Source organism: Vombatus ursinus, unplaced genomic scaffold (genome assembly GCF_900497805.2).
Source record: "Vombatus ursinus unplaced genomic scaffold, bare-nosed wombat genome assembly UNPS02014812.1, whole genome shotgun sequence".
NCBI lineage: Eukaryota > Metazoa > Chordata > Mammalia > Diprotodontia > Vombatidae > Vombatus > Vombatus ursinus.
In genome coordinates this window covers 95,540,564-95,556,678 of record NW_020954590.1, presented here as the reverse complement: position 1 = coordinate 95,556,678, position 16,115 = coordinate 95,540,564, and the positions used below count along the sequence as shown (strand labels likewise).

Sequence of the window (16,115 nt, the reverse complement as noted above, 5' to 3'; positions counted from 1 at the left end):
AAGAACCAATTAATCAAGAAACCACAGTTGTCCCTGATATTTTAGAACCAGAGGGCAAAATAGAAATTGAAAGAATCCACCGATCTCCTCCTGAAAGAGATCCCCAGAGGAAAACTCCTAGAAATATTGTAGCCATATTCCAGAGTTCCTATGTCAAGGAGAAAATATTACAAGCAGCCAGAAAGAAACAATTCAAGTATTGTGGAAACACAATCAGGATAACACAAGATTTAGCAACTTCTACATTAAGGGACCACAGGGCATGGAATATAATATTCCAGAGGGCAAAGGAAATAGGATTACAACCAAGAATCACCTACCCAGCAAAACTGAGTATAATCAATCCCGATTGCCTCACTTAAAAAAAAAAAAACAACAAAAAACTGAGTATAATCCTTCAGGGGAAAAAATGGTCATTCAGTGAAATAGGGGACTTTCAAGCATTCTTGATGAAAAGACCAGAGCTGAATGGAAAATTTGACTTTCAAATATAAGACTCAAGTGGCACATGAAGAGGTAAACAGGAAAGAGAAATCATAAGAGACTTATTAAGGTTGAACTGTTGACACTCCTGCATGGAAAGATGATATTTGTAACTCATGAGAATTTTGTCAGTATTAGGGCAGTTGGAGGGAAAAAATTATATGTATGTGTATATATATACATATATATACAGATAGATAAATAGATAGAGGGCACAGGGTGAGTTGAAGATGAAGGGGTCATATCTGGAGAATAAAATTAAGGGGTAAGAGAGGATTATACTAGGAGAAGGAGAAAGGGAGAGGTAGAATGGGATAAATTATCTCACAAAAAAACAGAAAAGAAAAGGCTCTTGCAGTGGAGGGGAAGTGGGGGAAGGTGAGAGGGAATGAGTGAATCTTATTCTCATAGAATTTGACTTAAGGAGGGAATAACATACACACTCAATTGGGTATGGAAATCTGTCTTACCCTATAGGAAAATAGGGGGGAAAGGTGATAAGAGAGTAGGGGGATGATAGAGAGGAGGGCAGATTGGGAAAGGGGGTAATCAGAAGCAAATACTTCAGAGGAGGGACAGGGTCAAAAGAAAGAGCAGAATAAATGGGGGGGCAGGATAGAATTAAGGGAAATAGAGTTAGTTTTTCACAGCATGTCTGCTATGGAAGTGTTTTGCATAACTGCACATATATAACCTGTATTGAGTTGTTTGCCTTATCAATGAGGGTGGGTGGGGAGGGAGGAAGGGAGAAAATTTGGAACCCAAAGTTTTAAAAACACATGTTTAAAAAAAATGTTTTCATATGCAACTGGGAAATAAGAAATACAGGAAATGGGGTACAGAAATCTATCCTGCCCTACAGGAAAATAGAAGGGGAAGGGGATAAGAAAAGGGGAGTAGAGACAGAAGGAAAGGCAGACTAGGGGAAGGGGTATTCACATGCCATCTTGGGATGGGGGAGGGGTGAGATGGGGTGAAAATTTGGAATTCAAAATCTTGTGGAAGTAAATGTTGAAAACTAAAAATAAATAAATTTATTAATTAAAAAAAAAGAAAGAAACCACGGTTGTTCCTTAAGGAAGGTGACTGATATTGAACTTTTCTTATTAATTTTCAAGAAAATAACCAAGAAATAATCAAAGGTTGAGTTCATAGCACAGCCTTACTTGATAGGCTTTCTACCAACTAGGACGAAGGACAGACAACACACACTCAGCACTGTTACAATTACTTGGAGGCCAGATTATTGGGGTTTTTTTGGCCATTTTATTATTCTAAAGGAAATGGAATATTAATTATGAAGAGGTCCTTCCCATTTGTCCATTTATTATATGTTCATTGAGCAAATGTTTATTTATTTATTTTATTTTTCTTTTTTGTTGAGGTGATCAGGGTTAAGTGACTTGCCCAAGGTCACACAGCTAGTAAGTGTTAAGTGTCTGAGGCTGGATTTGAACTCAGGTTCTCCTGAGTCCAAAGCCAGAGCTCTATTTACTGTGCCACCTAGCTGCCCCTGAGCAAACGTTTATTAAGCATCTTGTCCATTTAGTCTACTACACTGAATTTGTGCTGTTTTTATTTACTTTCTTTGTTTTGGATCTGTTCTAGTTTGTGAAGTTATTTTCTGGAATTCTAAATTGACTTGTATACTGTCATTTAACTTTGTGAAATATGAGGAACAATTAGGCTTTAGGCATGTTATATAAATATCTTTTAAAATGTTTTTAAATTTTATTTTAGCTTGAATGAAGATATGCCTACTTGCCTGCCATCATTTTCTTTATCTCAGAACCCTGGGCAACAGTCTGTAAAAGAAGAGAATTTAAAAAACAGGAAAGTATATATTTCTTGTTCATTTTGACCCATAGCCCCACAATAGGAATACTTTATTTTTTGAAACTCTTGAGAGAATATCTTTTGCAAAAGTTCTCTTTAGTGATAATGGGATCGTCAATAGTAATTCTTAGGTAATGTTCATGTTAACATTGTTACGGTAATCTTAAAGGGAAGTAATGTTTTAAATCAGACTGTCAACCTCTGATATCACATTGGTAGTATAGTTTAAATAAATTTATAGCTCTTGAGAAGTTATCTGGCATGAGTTAGAACTTTTATAAAATAGAAAGATAAGAGTTTTTTCTTATGTTCATTTAAAATCAGTTAGTTATAATTATAATGGAATTCATTTGTTTAAAAATATAGCATTTTGGAACAGTTAGGTGGCACAGTGGATAGAGCACTGGGCCTGGAGTCAGGAGGACCTGATTTCAAATCCAGCCACAGATACACACTAGCTGTGTGACTCTGGGCAAGTCACTTAACCTCAAGTGCCTCACCCAAAAAAAAATATATATAGATATAGATATAGATATAGCATTTTTCAGTCATGTCCGACTGTGACCCCATTTGGGGTTTTCTTGTCAAAGATACTGCAGTACTTTACCATTTTCTTCTCCAGCTCATTTCACTATGAGGAAATTGAGGCAAGCAGGATTAAGTGACTTGCTCAAGGGTCACACAACTAGGAAGTGTCTCAGGCCAGATTTGAACTAAGGAAGAGGAGTCTTCCTGACTCCAGGCCTGGAACTTTATCCACTGTGCCACCTAGCAATCCAATAGTAATATAGCATAGAAATAAAATAAACAAGGACATAATAAAACTGGGAAATTGTTTCTAGAGAAACTAGTCTGATTTTTTTCTACTGTGTGAATGTGAAGATTTCACATAAACTCTTTGGGTCTCAGCTTCTTCATCAGTAAAATAGAAGATTTATACCCAGATAATTTGTAAGTTCCCTTCTGGTTCTAAATCTTGTATTGTACTATAATTTTATAATATGAATTAACACAGCTAATAGGTGACTTTAAGGGTATTCAAAATGCTTTATATTCATTATCTTATTCGATCCTCACAAAGTAATGCAGGCTATATTATTCTTAATTTACAGATGAGGAAACTGAGGTTCAAAAAGATTGAGTAACTCCTATCGTGAAAACGATAACAAAAAATTATATAATTATATAAAACTAAAAATTTCAGAGGCAGGATTTATACCTGTTATCTCTCCAATCTGAAGCCCAGAACTGTTTCTGCCAAACTACAGCAGCTCCGTTTTTCCGTGTAGTACCCTTACTGAAGGGGTAGATTTCCTTATTTAAGGAGTAAGAAAGAAAGACAGACAAACCAAGACTCAGACTAGCTGAGTTCATTATTAATTAAATTCTACCCAGTTAAATGATAGATAATGAGGATAACTTCACTGTTGGAGGCCTGATATCTTTGTCTCTAGGATTCATCTTACAGCCAATGATGATCAAGATTTAATTTAATTCAACACACATTTTTAAGAGCCTGTAGCATGTGTGAGGTGTAGGGTATATAAAACAAAAATTAAAAAAAAAAGCAACAAAACACAATACGATAGTCTATTTTCTAGTATATTTTCTTGGGAGGAGCTTGCAGTCTGATAAATGTTTGATGGCAGAGGCCAGTTGCAGTTCTCACTCACTTGTATCACTTTTTTTTTTTTTAACCAGAATTCAGAGCTATCATTTCAGTACAACATTACAAAACATTTAAATGAGTTTCATTTTAAGCAGACTGTTCAATTCTAAAGGATTTAATTCAATAGTGTACAGCACTGCTTTTATATAAAAGTAAATTATTATATGTCATTATTTAGGTCAGTGAAGAGTAACCAAACAGACAGCATGTTATCACCTCAGGAGAAAACAAAACGTGAGCAGAATGATTATTTTCTACCTCCCCTACATTTCCAATAATGGTTCTGATGTAGTTTTACTTCCTTTATTTGAGGCAGTCTTGTGTAGTGGAAACACTGTAACTGTCAATAGTCAGGAGATCTGATTTGAGAGTTGGCTGTCCCACTTCCTAGTCACCTAAACTTTCTGAGCTTCATTTTTCTTGTCTCTACAGTGAAAGGATTGGACTGAATAATCTCAGGAAAGTTAGAACAATGTAAAGGTCAAAGAAGTGTACAAGACTATCAACACTTTTGTAGATCAGTAAGCTTTAACAAATAAAAAATGGGAAAGCCAATTTTAAAATTACTTTGAATTTCCACTCAAAATCTGTCCTGTTTCCCAGTAGGCTAAACTCAAGCCCAATCTCAAATGGCTGAAAATATTTAAAGAAGTTGTAAGGTCCAAGTATTAATATTTTAATGGCAAAATGTGACTATAAAGAGACTAATTGTGTTTATTCATTGTTAATGAACAAACCAGAACTGTGTTGATCTAAATATTGACCCTACCCCTAAAATAAAATCACTTTAGTAAGTAAAAAATACAGATATGTATACTGAAAAATAATTATACAGAATGATAATATGAAATATATTTACTGTACAATTTTTTTAAAAACATTTTTCAGTTAATGGTACTTTATTTTTATCATCACCTACTTTACCATAACTTTTACTGTCCTTCTGATCTGTCCATTATAGCTATACCATTATTAGATGTTGAGATTATGATTATATGCTACTCTCAGGGAGCTAGATTTGGTGGGGAGAGGGAGGGTAGTGTGGCCTTTATTGGCCTCTATATGGTTGGTATATCTAAATAAGTGTTGACTCCTTTAAAGTAGTTACTCTGAGAGCCTATAAATTATTCTAATGATGCTACCATTATTCAACACATTTTTGGAGTGCCTTTTTGAATTGCCTTCAGAGACACTCTTAGAAAATCCATCTCATTGCTTTGTACTCACAACTTGACTTTTGACCAAAATACGATTTTATTCACCTGATTCAGAAATCAAACCTACTCTCAAACGATGAAGATTTACCATCACTCAAAGTAGTCAGGTAACGGCCACTCATGGATGTGGAAACAATTCTAACAGAGGGGGAATATTCAAGGTGAATAGTTACTTAGATGTTCTGGTTTGGTTGTTAAGACAGTCACATTACTTCATAGTCACACTGTGTATATTAAATATTAGTTTCCACTTAGTGTTTTTTATAATTTCTAGAGAAATTAAAGTATCTTCCAGCAACTTGCAATTACTTTCTGTAGCTTTTCTCTGAAAGTTCTAATATTTCTACCATCATTCTGAGTTATCTCAGAGCTGAAGCAACTGCCTCCAATGGGTCAGAAAGATCATTCCTGTAGAAATCTAGCCTGAGAAGACTTTTGGTAAAATGTTTCGAAAATGATCGAATGCATAGAAAAAGACATTGAGACTAGTCATACAATAAAAATGAGGAGCAAATAATGGAGAGCCTGTTCGCACCGCTGATTTCCTTGTGATCAAGAAAAAAGTGTGAAAGTTCCCCAGTATGTTGGGCAGACTCCCTCTGAGAGTTTCTGAGAGGATGTAGACAAGGATGGGCAGACATGAAGGGGTTTGATCTGCATCCTTGAAGGAACCAAGCACATTAACAAAATCTCGTATGTATTTCAGTCTGAGATGAAAAGTGATCCTGTTACATGTAGAGAGGTTGATGTTCTCCTCTAATCTAGCTACTAGGGAGGCGGAGACTGGTGCATCACTTGAGTTTAGGAATTCCGAGCTATAGTGGGCTAAGCTGAGAGGGTATCTGCATTAAGTCCAGCCACCAGTATGGTGAGCTCCTATGATTATTAAGGTGAGGCAAATAGCCCAGGTCAAAAACAGAGCGGATAAAAAGCTGCCATGTTGATGAGCAGTGGGATTCAGACTCAGTGGCCAGCTACCACACTTGTAGCCTGGGAGAGAGATAGGAAGAGCTAGTTTCAAAAAAAAGAAATGTAGTTTCTGGATTTTTTAAAACCATGGTTTTCAGGGAGCACAGAATTTTTAAATTAATTTTTCCTTGACTTGTTTTCCACATCAATTGTTTTTATATCATATAGCTTCCATTTTCTTCTACTTTTTCTGTCTTTTGATTTTGTTCTAATATTTCTTGCTATCTCATGGCTTTATTAACTTCTGTTTTGTTATTCTAGTTTTCAGGAAGTCCATGTCTTGGGAAAGGTTAACTGTTTTCTGTCCTAAGCTATTTATTGTCCTTCCAGTTCTTTCCTCAAAGCTTTTATTTCACTCTTTTAGCTTTGGTTTAATTTCTTCTAGGTATTCTTGTAGGACTTGTAGAAAATCATTTTTTCCTTTGAGTTTCTGCTTAACAATTTTTAATGTAGTTTTTCTTTGCTTTTGGAGGAATATCTAGTTTTGCAGACTTTTTTTAGTCAGTGTTTTCTTTGATATACTCATTTCCTCAGCCGGGGTGGCTAAATGAGGGCTTTATGTTAGGGTCAGGTTATACCTGCTGCTGCATTTTTAGGTGAATTGGTTGGTCCAGCTTGGTCATGTCCTGGGTTCCTGAGCTTACCTCTACCTCCAGGGTTAGGTATCCCTGGATCTTTGCGATTTAGAGTACTGGATCTTCAGGCTCCTCTCTGGCATCTCAGGACTAAGCATGAAGACTTAAGAGCCCTGGACCTGACCTGTCTTCATCTGAGCACTGCATAGTCACACTGGTTGGCATCAATTAGCACATGCTGGCTGTTGCTGCCACCAGCACTTCCAGCATCCTCACACTGGGGCTTTCTCAGGGGAATTCTCAGTTATTGCTGCCTCAGGACACAGAGCCTGGCATGGCCGTGGCCCTCTCTAGTTCCATACTAGCCATCCTATACTAGCCCTGGCTTTGCTCTTAGGCTTTTACCTGACTTCATGCAATTCTGGGATGAAAGAAGTCGCTGTATTCTCTTATTGGATCTCTTGATCATTATTCAGTCTGCTGTGAATTTCAGGGTTTTGCTGGAGTTCCTGTCTGATCACTCCCCAGTATCATTTGCTAGTTCATCAACCATATCACACGCCCCAATTGTAGGTATTCCCAAAGCTCTACCCTCTTCTGTTCTCTCTTTACCCTCATTAATCTTAGCAGCTCCCATAAATTTAATTTTCATCTTTAAGTATCTCACTCTCAAATCAATATATCTCACTCTAGTCTTTTTCCTGAACTTAAGGTATGCGTCTCCTACTGATTGTAGGATATTTCAAAATGGAGATCTTGTCGGCATCTCAAAGTATCCAAAACTGAACTCATTCTCTCACCTGTCCCCCCCCCCCCACAAGTTTTCTATTTCTGTCCAGGGCACCATCATCCTTCCAGGCACTCAGGTTCACACCCAACATCTCCAGTTGACACATTAGTCATTTCTTCACAATATCTTACAGACTTGTGTTTCACATCACCACCTTAGTTTAGGCTATCATCACCTCTCTCCTGAAATATTATAGTAGTCTTTTAATTGGTCTTCCTATCTCAAGTCTTTCCTCACTCCATCTGTCCTCTTTTATAGCATATATAAGCATCAAAGTGAAGATCTGACCTCAGTCCCCTACTCAGAAAATTCAATGGTCCCTACCACCTCTAGGATTAGATAGGATCAATCAATTAACCGGCAGTTATTTAGTACCTGGCACTACTGTGTGCCTGTTACTGTGTTAAGCACTGGGGATTCAAAGACAAATGTGTCCTTAAATACATACCTAGCTTTTGAAGTCCATCCCAACCTAGGTGAATCAATCTCCCTTTCCGGCATTGCAATTCATAATTCCCCTTGCAGCACTCTCTGGTTGAGCCACAGTGGCTTTCTTGATAATCATCATCTGATATATTTGTTTTCCTTCTTCACACTAGCTATCCCTTATGCCTGGAATGTACTCCCTCCTCATCTTCAGGGCAGTGAATGGAGTGCTGGGCCTGGAGTCAGGAAGATCTGAGTGCAAATCCTGGGAAGGAATAACATAACCTTTGAAAGCTCCCTGAAATTTCTGTATTCATTTTGGCTTGTTGGTTTTCAATAGCTCTGTGCTATTCTTTTATAGATAAAGCCAAGGGTGTTAGGAGACTCAATGCATGAATGAATGGTCAAGTATTTTGCAAAGCTTAAAGCATTATATAAATGCCAGTTGTTATTGTTTTTACTAGCCTGTGGTCATCAGGTCAATCAGGTCATCAGTGTGGTAATAACCTCATTCTCGAGCCTTCTACTACATTCCTGCGAAGCTCAAGTAGTGTTAATAAAGCAATACAGGGTTTTGCAGGTAAATGTTTAACAACTGGGCTGGAAAGAAATTTCAAGTTTAATCTTCATTATTAGCAATTTCTTAAGTCTAGACAGCCAGCAAAACAATATATTAAGCCCTGATATATACTTTCCAGTTTTTGAAGTGTAAGTGATCCCGCTGCAAATTTAATAATCAGCCCTCCCAAGCCAGTTAAATCTGGTTTCAGTACACGCCTGAATAAAGCCCTGAGTCACTGGATAAATGAGTGATGAACCACGTTTCTGGTGACTATTTCCTGAAGCAAAAATTCAGGCATGTGGTCTGACAAAATATATTCTTTTAGCAAACTCTTAATAAAAGAAAATTTTCTTTTCATGAAATCAGGACTGACTATATATGACTGCCTATAAGCGTATTTGTGTCTCTTGTTTATATAAAAATTCTTTAAGAAGTGGCAAACAAAATTTATAAGTATACAGTTTCTGATGGACAATAAAATATTCATGGAAAAGAAATAGAACTGGTTAATATTCTGAGGGAAGAATCTTCTGTTTGCTTGATAATCTGGCCAGAGAACCTACTTGCTGATCTACCTAAGCCAAGAATTACTTTTCTTATGATCCTGGCCGAGTCACTGTGTTTTGGTGGGAGATAGGTAGGCCAGATCACATTTAGGGAAAAAATTTGAGAAGTATGACATATATGCCTTCATCAAAATCGGTGAAAAAAGTTCTGAATGGCCTAGGAGAAAGGACAGATGCCTGGGACACTCCATTAGGGCCCACTCTCTAAATTGACATAAACCTATTACTTTTTTGGTCTTATCATTCATCTAGTTCCAAATCAATCTAACGATATCACAGCTCTCCATTTTGTCCACAAATATAGCATGAGAAAATTTGTTAAATGTTTTGATGAAATTTATGTGTATTGTTTCTAAAGCCCTCCTCTCATCTCCCCATTTAGTTACCCTCTCAAAAAAGGAAGTGAAATTGATCTGGTATGGCCCCACCTTGATAAAGCTTTTCTGACTTTTAGTGATCATCACTTCCATTTCTAAATTATTGTAAGTCATTCACTTAACAATATATTCTAGAATTTTGTCAAGAATTAAAGTGAAATCCATAGTTTCTGGACCATATCCTCTTCCGTTTTTGAAAATTGAGGTTACATTTAAATTCAGTTCCACAAGCATTTATGAGTGCCTACTCTGTATAAGTGTTGTACTGTGAGGTACTCAGCACACTAAGATAAAATACCCCCAAAAGGCTTCTATTCTCCTGAAGGGAACATTTGCGCTTCTCCATCTGTGGCATCTCTTCCACTCTCCAAACTTTTTCAAAGATCACCAAGCGTGGTTCATCAAAAAAGATGAGAAGAAGCAATTGGGTGTAAGTGACTTCCCCAGGGTCACACAGCTAGTGTCAAGTGTCTTGTCTGAAACTCTCTTACCATCTCTTCATGTCTTCACCTTCATATCTTTGTTAATAGTCAAAGACCATTCTTCAGGTGCTGGATTTGGAGTTAAGAGTTGTTGTTGTTTGGTCACTTTTTAGTTGTGTCTGACTCTTTGTGACCATATTTGGGGTTTTCTTGTCAAAGATACTGGAGTGGTTTGCTGTTTCCTTCTCCAGCTCATTTTACAGATGAGACAACTGAGGCAAACAGGGTTAAATGGCTTGCACAGGGTCACACAACTAATAAGTGTATGAAGCTAGATTTGTTTGAACTTATGAAGATGAATCTTCCTGATACCAGGCTCAGCACCCTATCCACTATGTCACCTAGCTTACAGGTGTTATCTCATTCTAAATATGAGGAAAATGAAACTCACAGAATATAAATGACTTGTCCATAGTTGTATAGCTATTGAGTGTCAAGAGTATTTGTACTGAGATTTAGTTTAAGATTTAAATCTCAGTACAAATCTGCTGACACTAGTTGTACCTTTCTTGCTGTGTTGTTTTCAGGCTCAAATGAGATAATATATGTAGACTTTTATTAGTAGTATTGACAGAGAAAAGAGAAGTAAGACAAATTTGGTTATGTCAGCCTCCTCATCATCATTTATCATCATCATCCTGTTTATTCAAGCTGCCCTGTCCCTTCTTTGACCCACCTCCTAGTCCTGTATAGCTAACAAAATCCTATTTTCTTTAGTATTACTTGACAGCTTCAGCCGGTTTTCAGCTTTCAATCTCCATATTCTCATAAGACTGGGATGCTGTTCTGTATTCATCCTCATTTACTTGCCCTTTCTTCCATCTTCAATAAATTTCTTCAAAAAATTATGAGCAAGACTATGAGTTCTTTATTTATGCATGTTAGTGTCTTTAACTTTGCCACCCTGCCTCTCTTCCTTTTTCTTCCCCATTGGGATAATTTCTGCAATGTCCTTAAACATGAGAGGCAGCCTTGGTAGAGTGCTTGGAAAGCTGACCTCAGAATCAGCAAGACCTGGATGCCAGTCCTGCCTCTGATATGTACTCACCTGTGTGACCCTGGACAAGGCACTTTACAAAGCAATGCTTTAGACAGCTCTCTAAGGCTATGAATTGTACAGCAGTTGCTTACCTGTACTGGTAGAGGGAGTTTGCTTATCTGAGTGTTCCCTGTACAAATGATAATTGCAGTCCTAATAACTATCCTGTCTTCAAGTATCATTCCTATCCCTTTGGGGCTAACTTCCTTAGTAGAAATTTAGATCATTGGTTTGTCCTTTTACTTTAAATTCTCTGTTAATCTGTTTTCCTAAAATCTAGGATATATGTGAGATTACATCCAGCTTTTCAGCTCGTTTCTATTATGAATTTTTTTTAAAAGGTAAACTCCTATCCTGCCTTCCTTTCATTTTTACTTCAATTACTAGTTTCTCCATGTATCCGATGATGATAATCATGATGATGGCTAACATTAATATAGTTCCTTGAGTTTGCAAAACTCTTTACGAATATTATTTCATTTTACCCTCACAACAGTTATGAGAGATAGATGCTTTTATTATCTCCATTTTGTAGCTGAGAAAACTGAGGCAGACAGAGGTTAAGTGACTTGACCAGGGTCACATAGCTAGCAAGTATCTGAGGCTGGATTTGAACTCATGTCTTCCTGACTCCAGATCCAGTGTTCTATCTACTGTGTCACCAGATACAAAATAATAGTTTTTCTCATTACCAAATTAAACTAAAAAAAATTCATATTGGTTAAGGAAAATTAAAGGAAAATATTCTTGACACTTTAGAGCTATTGAAGCTTTTGCCGATGGTAGTGTAGAAAAATATCATATTTTTGTACATATTCTACAGACGCACGGTTAATATAATCTCAATTATTAGGCTCTTTAACATGTACCACTTTACTTCTTCCTTTAGCCAGCTAAGTTGACCATAAAGGGTCAAGAGAATGAGTGAAAAAAATAAACTTTCAGTGAGTTACTGATTGTCTTAAATGTAACTGTTCCTTTTAGTTTTGTATTATTGAAATTCTACCATTTATTAATACTAATCACACTCCTCCCCTTGCCTTCCATTCTCCCTGTCACCTTTAATAAGGGCATATAACAAAATCTCCATGATGAATTAATAATTTCTTTCAAAATGTCTTACCATTTTGCTTATATTGATCTTATTGGCTAAGTGATAAGTAGTAGCATTTCTGTTTCAGAGTGTTCTGTGAAGACATAATTGAAGTTCAATTGTGAAGCAAGTATTTTACTTATTAATTAGATTTGTCAAATAAATATATGTATATATATATAATATATATATATACACACACACATATATATGTACAAACACACACATACACACATATATACATGCCTGATTGAAGTCTCGAGTTTTTGTGTGTTCTTTTTAAGGTTTTAGTTTTAGAAGTCCTCTCACTGGAGCACCACCAGAATATTTACAGAGACTTTCTGAACTGGCCATATTAGAATACGATACTATTCGTCAGGAAACAAGCAAAAAATTTAAAAAAGTCAAGAAACGAGAGCTGCCACACTACTGACAAATACTGTTTGGGGTGATATTGTTTTCTTCACTGGTATCTGATGTAGGTGTGTGTTGTTGGTTGTTGGTTTTTGTTTTGTTTTGTTTTGTTTTTGCAGTCATGCATAATATAATGTTCAATGATTTACCTAAAAATGGAAGTGTAAATAACCAATAAATATTGTATGTGTTTATATACTGAGCAGTATGTGGAATGTTTTGTGAACACTACAAGGAGACATTTAAATTTATGTCTTATGGAAAGATATACATGGTAGAAAATTTCTATATCTTATGACATAAACAGTCACTGTCTTTTGTGTGTTCTCATTAATGCCTATAAATGAACTATTAATATGGATGTATTTGTAAGCATTATATTTAGTGCATGGTTTTATAAGGGAAATTATCCTTTGACTACATGTAACACTCCTCCAACTCAGATGGGCATTAGCAGATTGGATCCCCAGAGGCAGAGTTGCTTCTACTCCAGGCTTCTAGGGGTAACCCCATGTGTGGCTATCCTTTTAACACTATCTCATGAACCCCAATGTGTGTACTTCTTTCTGATAATTAGTTAGCAGAGTCAGTTCTTTAGGAAAAGAATTTACTCAAATGTCATAGCAAAAACAATACTTATCATGGATAGAGCACCGACCCTGGATTCAGGAGGACCTGAATTCAAATCCAGCCTCAGATACATAACACAAGCTGTATGACCCTGGGCAAGTCACTTAACCCCATTGCCTAGCCAAAAAAAAAAAAAAAGCTCTTAGAAAAACAGTACTTATCACCCTAGAAATTGCAGCAACTTTGGTAGTTGTTATCTCAAGACATAGGTCAAGACGACTGTCGAGGGTCCAGATACATTGGCAGGCTTTGGCCTTTTTAAGCTCAGTTTTGCCCAGGTCTCAGTTTGTCTGAGGCAATGCCCATTCAGTAGTTAAAGGCTAAGTAAGAATTGAGACAGAAGATGGCCTAGTTTGCCTTCCCAAAATAATCAGTCTGGGAAGGGAAGACTCTCAGAATTTCTGGTCAAAACAAAAAACAATTGTTATTTGCACTCAGCCTGAGCCATCAAAACCCAAACCATGAGCACTTGAAGCTTGGGCTGGGACCTGTTGTTAGCCAATCAGTGAAAGCCTGAGTGATCTGGGTTCAAAGGTGTAGGCAAGTAGCTCTATGACTTTAACATAGTCTGGTTTTCCAGAACTATATTCCAGGAAATCATAAATGAAACTACACAAGACAAAAGAGTTAGTTGTCCTGGCTTTTTGAAAAAAAAATGATAGAATAAATAGGGAAGAAAAAAATCTAGCCCCCAAATCCCAAGATACCTTGTGAAGTATAAGGATCAAAAATTTAACTTTGGTATTCATGCCTCATCAAAAGCTGTAGTAGCTCTGCCCCTCTGAGTTGAGTGTGGAGCAAAACACTCCCCACGCTTCCATCCCAGCCATTTCCCACCACCTCACATTCAATTCCACCATCTTCCCCCCACCCCATTAGACTGTAAACTCCTTGAGGGTAGGGACTATCTTTTTCTAACTTGTATCTTTAGCACTTAGCACTGTGCCTGGCACATAGCAGGTACCTTAAAAATGTTTATTGAACAGAATAGTTACAAAGCATTTCCCCCAAAACCAAGGGCACATTCTCCCACAAGTACACATTGAGTACATAGGGTGAAAAGTGGGCATGAACTTTACAGTACCCTGATTGGGAGGCACACTTCTAGGGAACACTCATGGCTAAGGCAAGTCACAACTCCACAACTGAAGGAATGAGGGTTCTCATGAAGCTCTCTCTCTGTGGGCAAAGCATCATTGATCAATAAGAGGCTCTGGTAGGCTGGCTACTTGCAGGACATGACATCTCTGTTGGGTAAGCCATTCAGGAATGAACCCAGGTGCATTCCTCATAGGGTGAGAAATTGAAAATTGATTTTAATTCTATTTTTAATATGGTCTCCCATTCCATATGAGTGCGACTTCAACCTCCACCTTCATTCCCCTACTTTCAGGACAAACTCTCCTAAAGTGTGAGTTCTTGTCTTGTAATTAATCTCCATTCTCGACTCGGTTCTGTTGTGAATTGAATCTCCACCCGTGTGTTGAGTACCTTTGTAACCTCACCCACCACCCACTTAACTCAAATTCAGTTTGATTCACAATCAAGTTGTTTCAATCTAAGCAAGGTGCAGATTACACCTATGTCTGCAGACTAATCCTATCTCCTGAGAATTACTACCATCACCCAGCAGGAAGTATGGGGGAGGAGCTGAAGCGATTCTTAACCTACCTCTTCATTAAAATGTCTACCAGTTGGGATTGTCTTACCTTTGTCAGGGGAGCTCAGGCCAATCAGAAAGAGGACACACCTAGATTTAAAAGACCCTGTCAGCCCTCACTGAGGTGGCTGTCCACCCATTTTTGCTGCCAGCCATACCCATCACTGTTAATAAGCTGATTTTGCTTGGGAATCTGTGCCTTTATTAAATTTACTCAAGCAGGGTGTGGTGTTTTGGCCGGTTGGGTCCGCCTACTACTGGGCTGGGTCAGAGTGCTGAGCTGTTTCCTTACCAGGCTTCATCATTGGTCAGTTGGTCTCGTTACTTGGCTGTTGGGCACAACTGCTGTCAGACTGCCAGGCTCTTCTCAGTTTGGTCTCTGCTGGAGAAGTGCTGGATCCTCTGAAATTCCTGGGCTCATTCTTTGATGGAGAGCTATAGTCTTTCACCATTTTCAGCCCCTGGTTCAGCTGGTCAGTACTGCAGTCTCTTCAGGAGGAGTGTTACTTTGCTCTTGTTTAGTTGCGCTATGCCATGAGATTGGCAGAAGCCTCTTCTCTTTGACTCCCTGAGAATGTTAACTCTGAGGTTTATTACCTCTGTGGATGAGGTGGGAGTGATCTAACCTCTCCTGTATCACAGTCATTTTAGGTTCAAAGCAAGTTCTTTTAGTAAAGATACTCTATTCTCCTTCATGTTGATCAGATCCAGTAGTATCAATTACACTTAGACTATTCTTGGGGTCTTATGCAGATGAGCAGCTATGGACAGAGGTAGGAACTCCACTGGCCTCTTAATATGCAATTGAACTATTCAAGCCTCAAAGCCTTCCTAAAGTGGAGAATGTTTATTTTGCATTTCAGTACCTCTGACTTTTCACCCTTTACTTTGTATTTGTACTTATTAAATATTAGAACTGTGAATGACAGCTAATTCCTTATCCACCTCCTCCTATGGTGTTTGGAACTGGAAGGGACCTTAAAAAGCATCTAGTCCAGATTCCTCATTTTATAGATGAGGAAGCTGAAGCCTAGAGAGATGGGATGAGCTGTCCAGTCTTACAGCATGTCATATTCAACCTCAGGTCTTCAGACTCCAAATCTAACACTCATTTATTTTTTTTTTGTATGCAACAATAATATCATTGACGGACAAAGCAATTAGAAAGAAAAGTACCACCCAAAAAACTGGGAGAATAAATTTTATCTTAGATGGGAGCCAAAATGGCAGAGTGGTAGGAACCAGTATGGCTGAGCTCTCCTCCACAAACCCCTGCAAATGGATCTAAAAAGTGCACCTGACAAACCCTATGGGGATATCCAGGAAG

The 16,115-nt window shown here is 37.7% G+C and overlaps 1 protein-coding gene across 1 annotated transcript in view; it reads left to right on the top strand.

Annotated features, from left to right (window-relative positions):
• Positions 1-12,632, top strand: part of LOC114054136 (putative uncharacterized protein C8orf89) — a 57,080-nt gene extending 44,448 nt beyond the window's left edge. Inside the window, exons 5-7 of the mRNA XM_027877279.1 lie at positions 2,224-2,316; positions 4,167-4,222; positions 12,369-12,632. Of these exons, the coding sequence (XP_027733080.1) occupies positions 2,224-2,316; positions 4,167-4,222; positions 12,369-12,517 (298 nt within the window). The 3' untranslated portion in view covers positions 12,518-12,632. The remainder of the gene's footprint in view (positions 1-2,223; positions 2,317-4,166; positions 4,223-12,368) is intronic.
• The last annotated feature ends 3,483 nt before the right edge of the window (positions 12,633-16,115 follow it).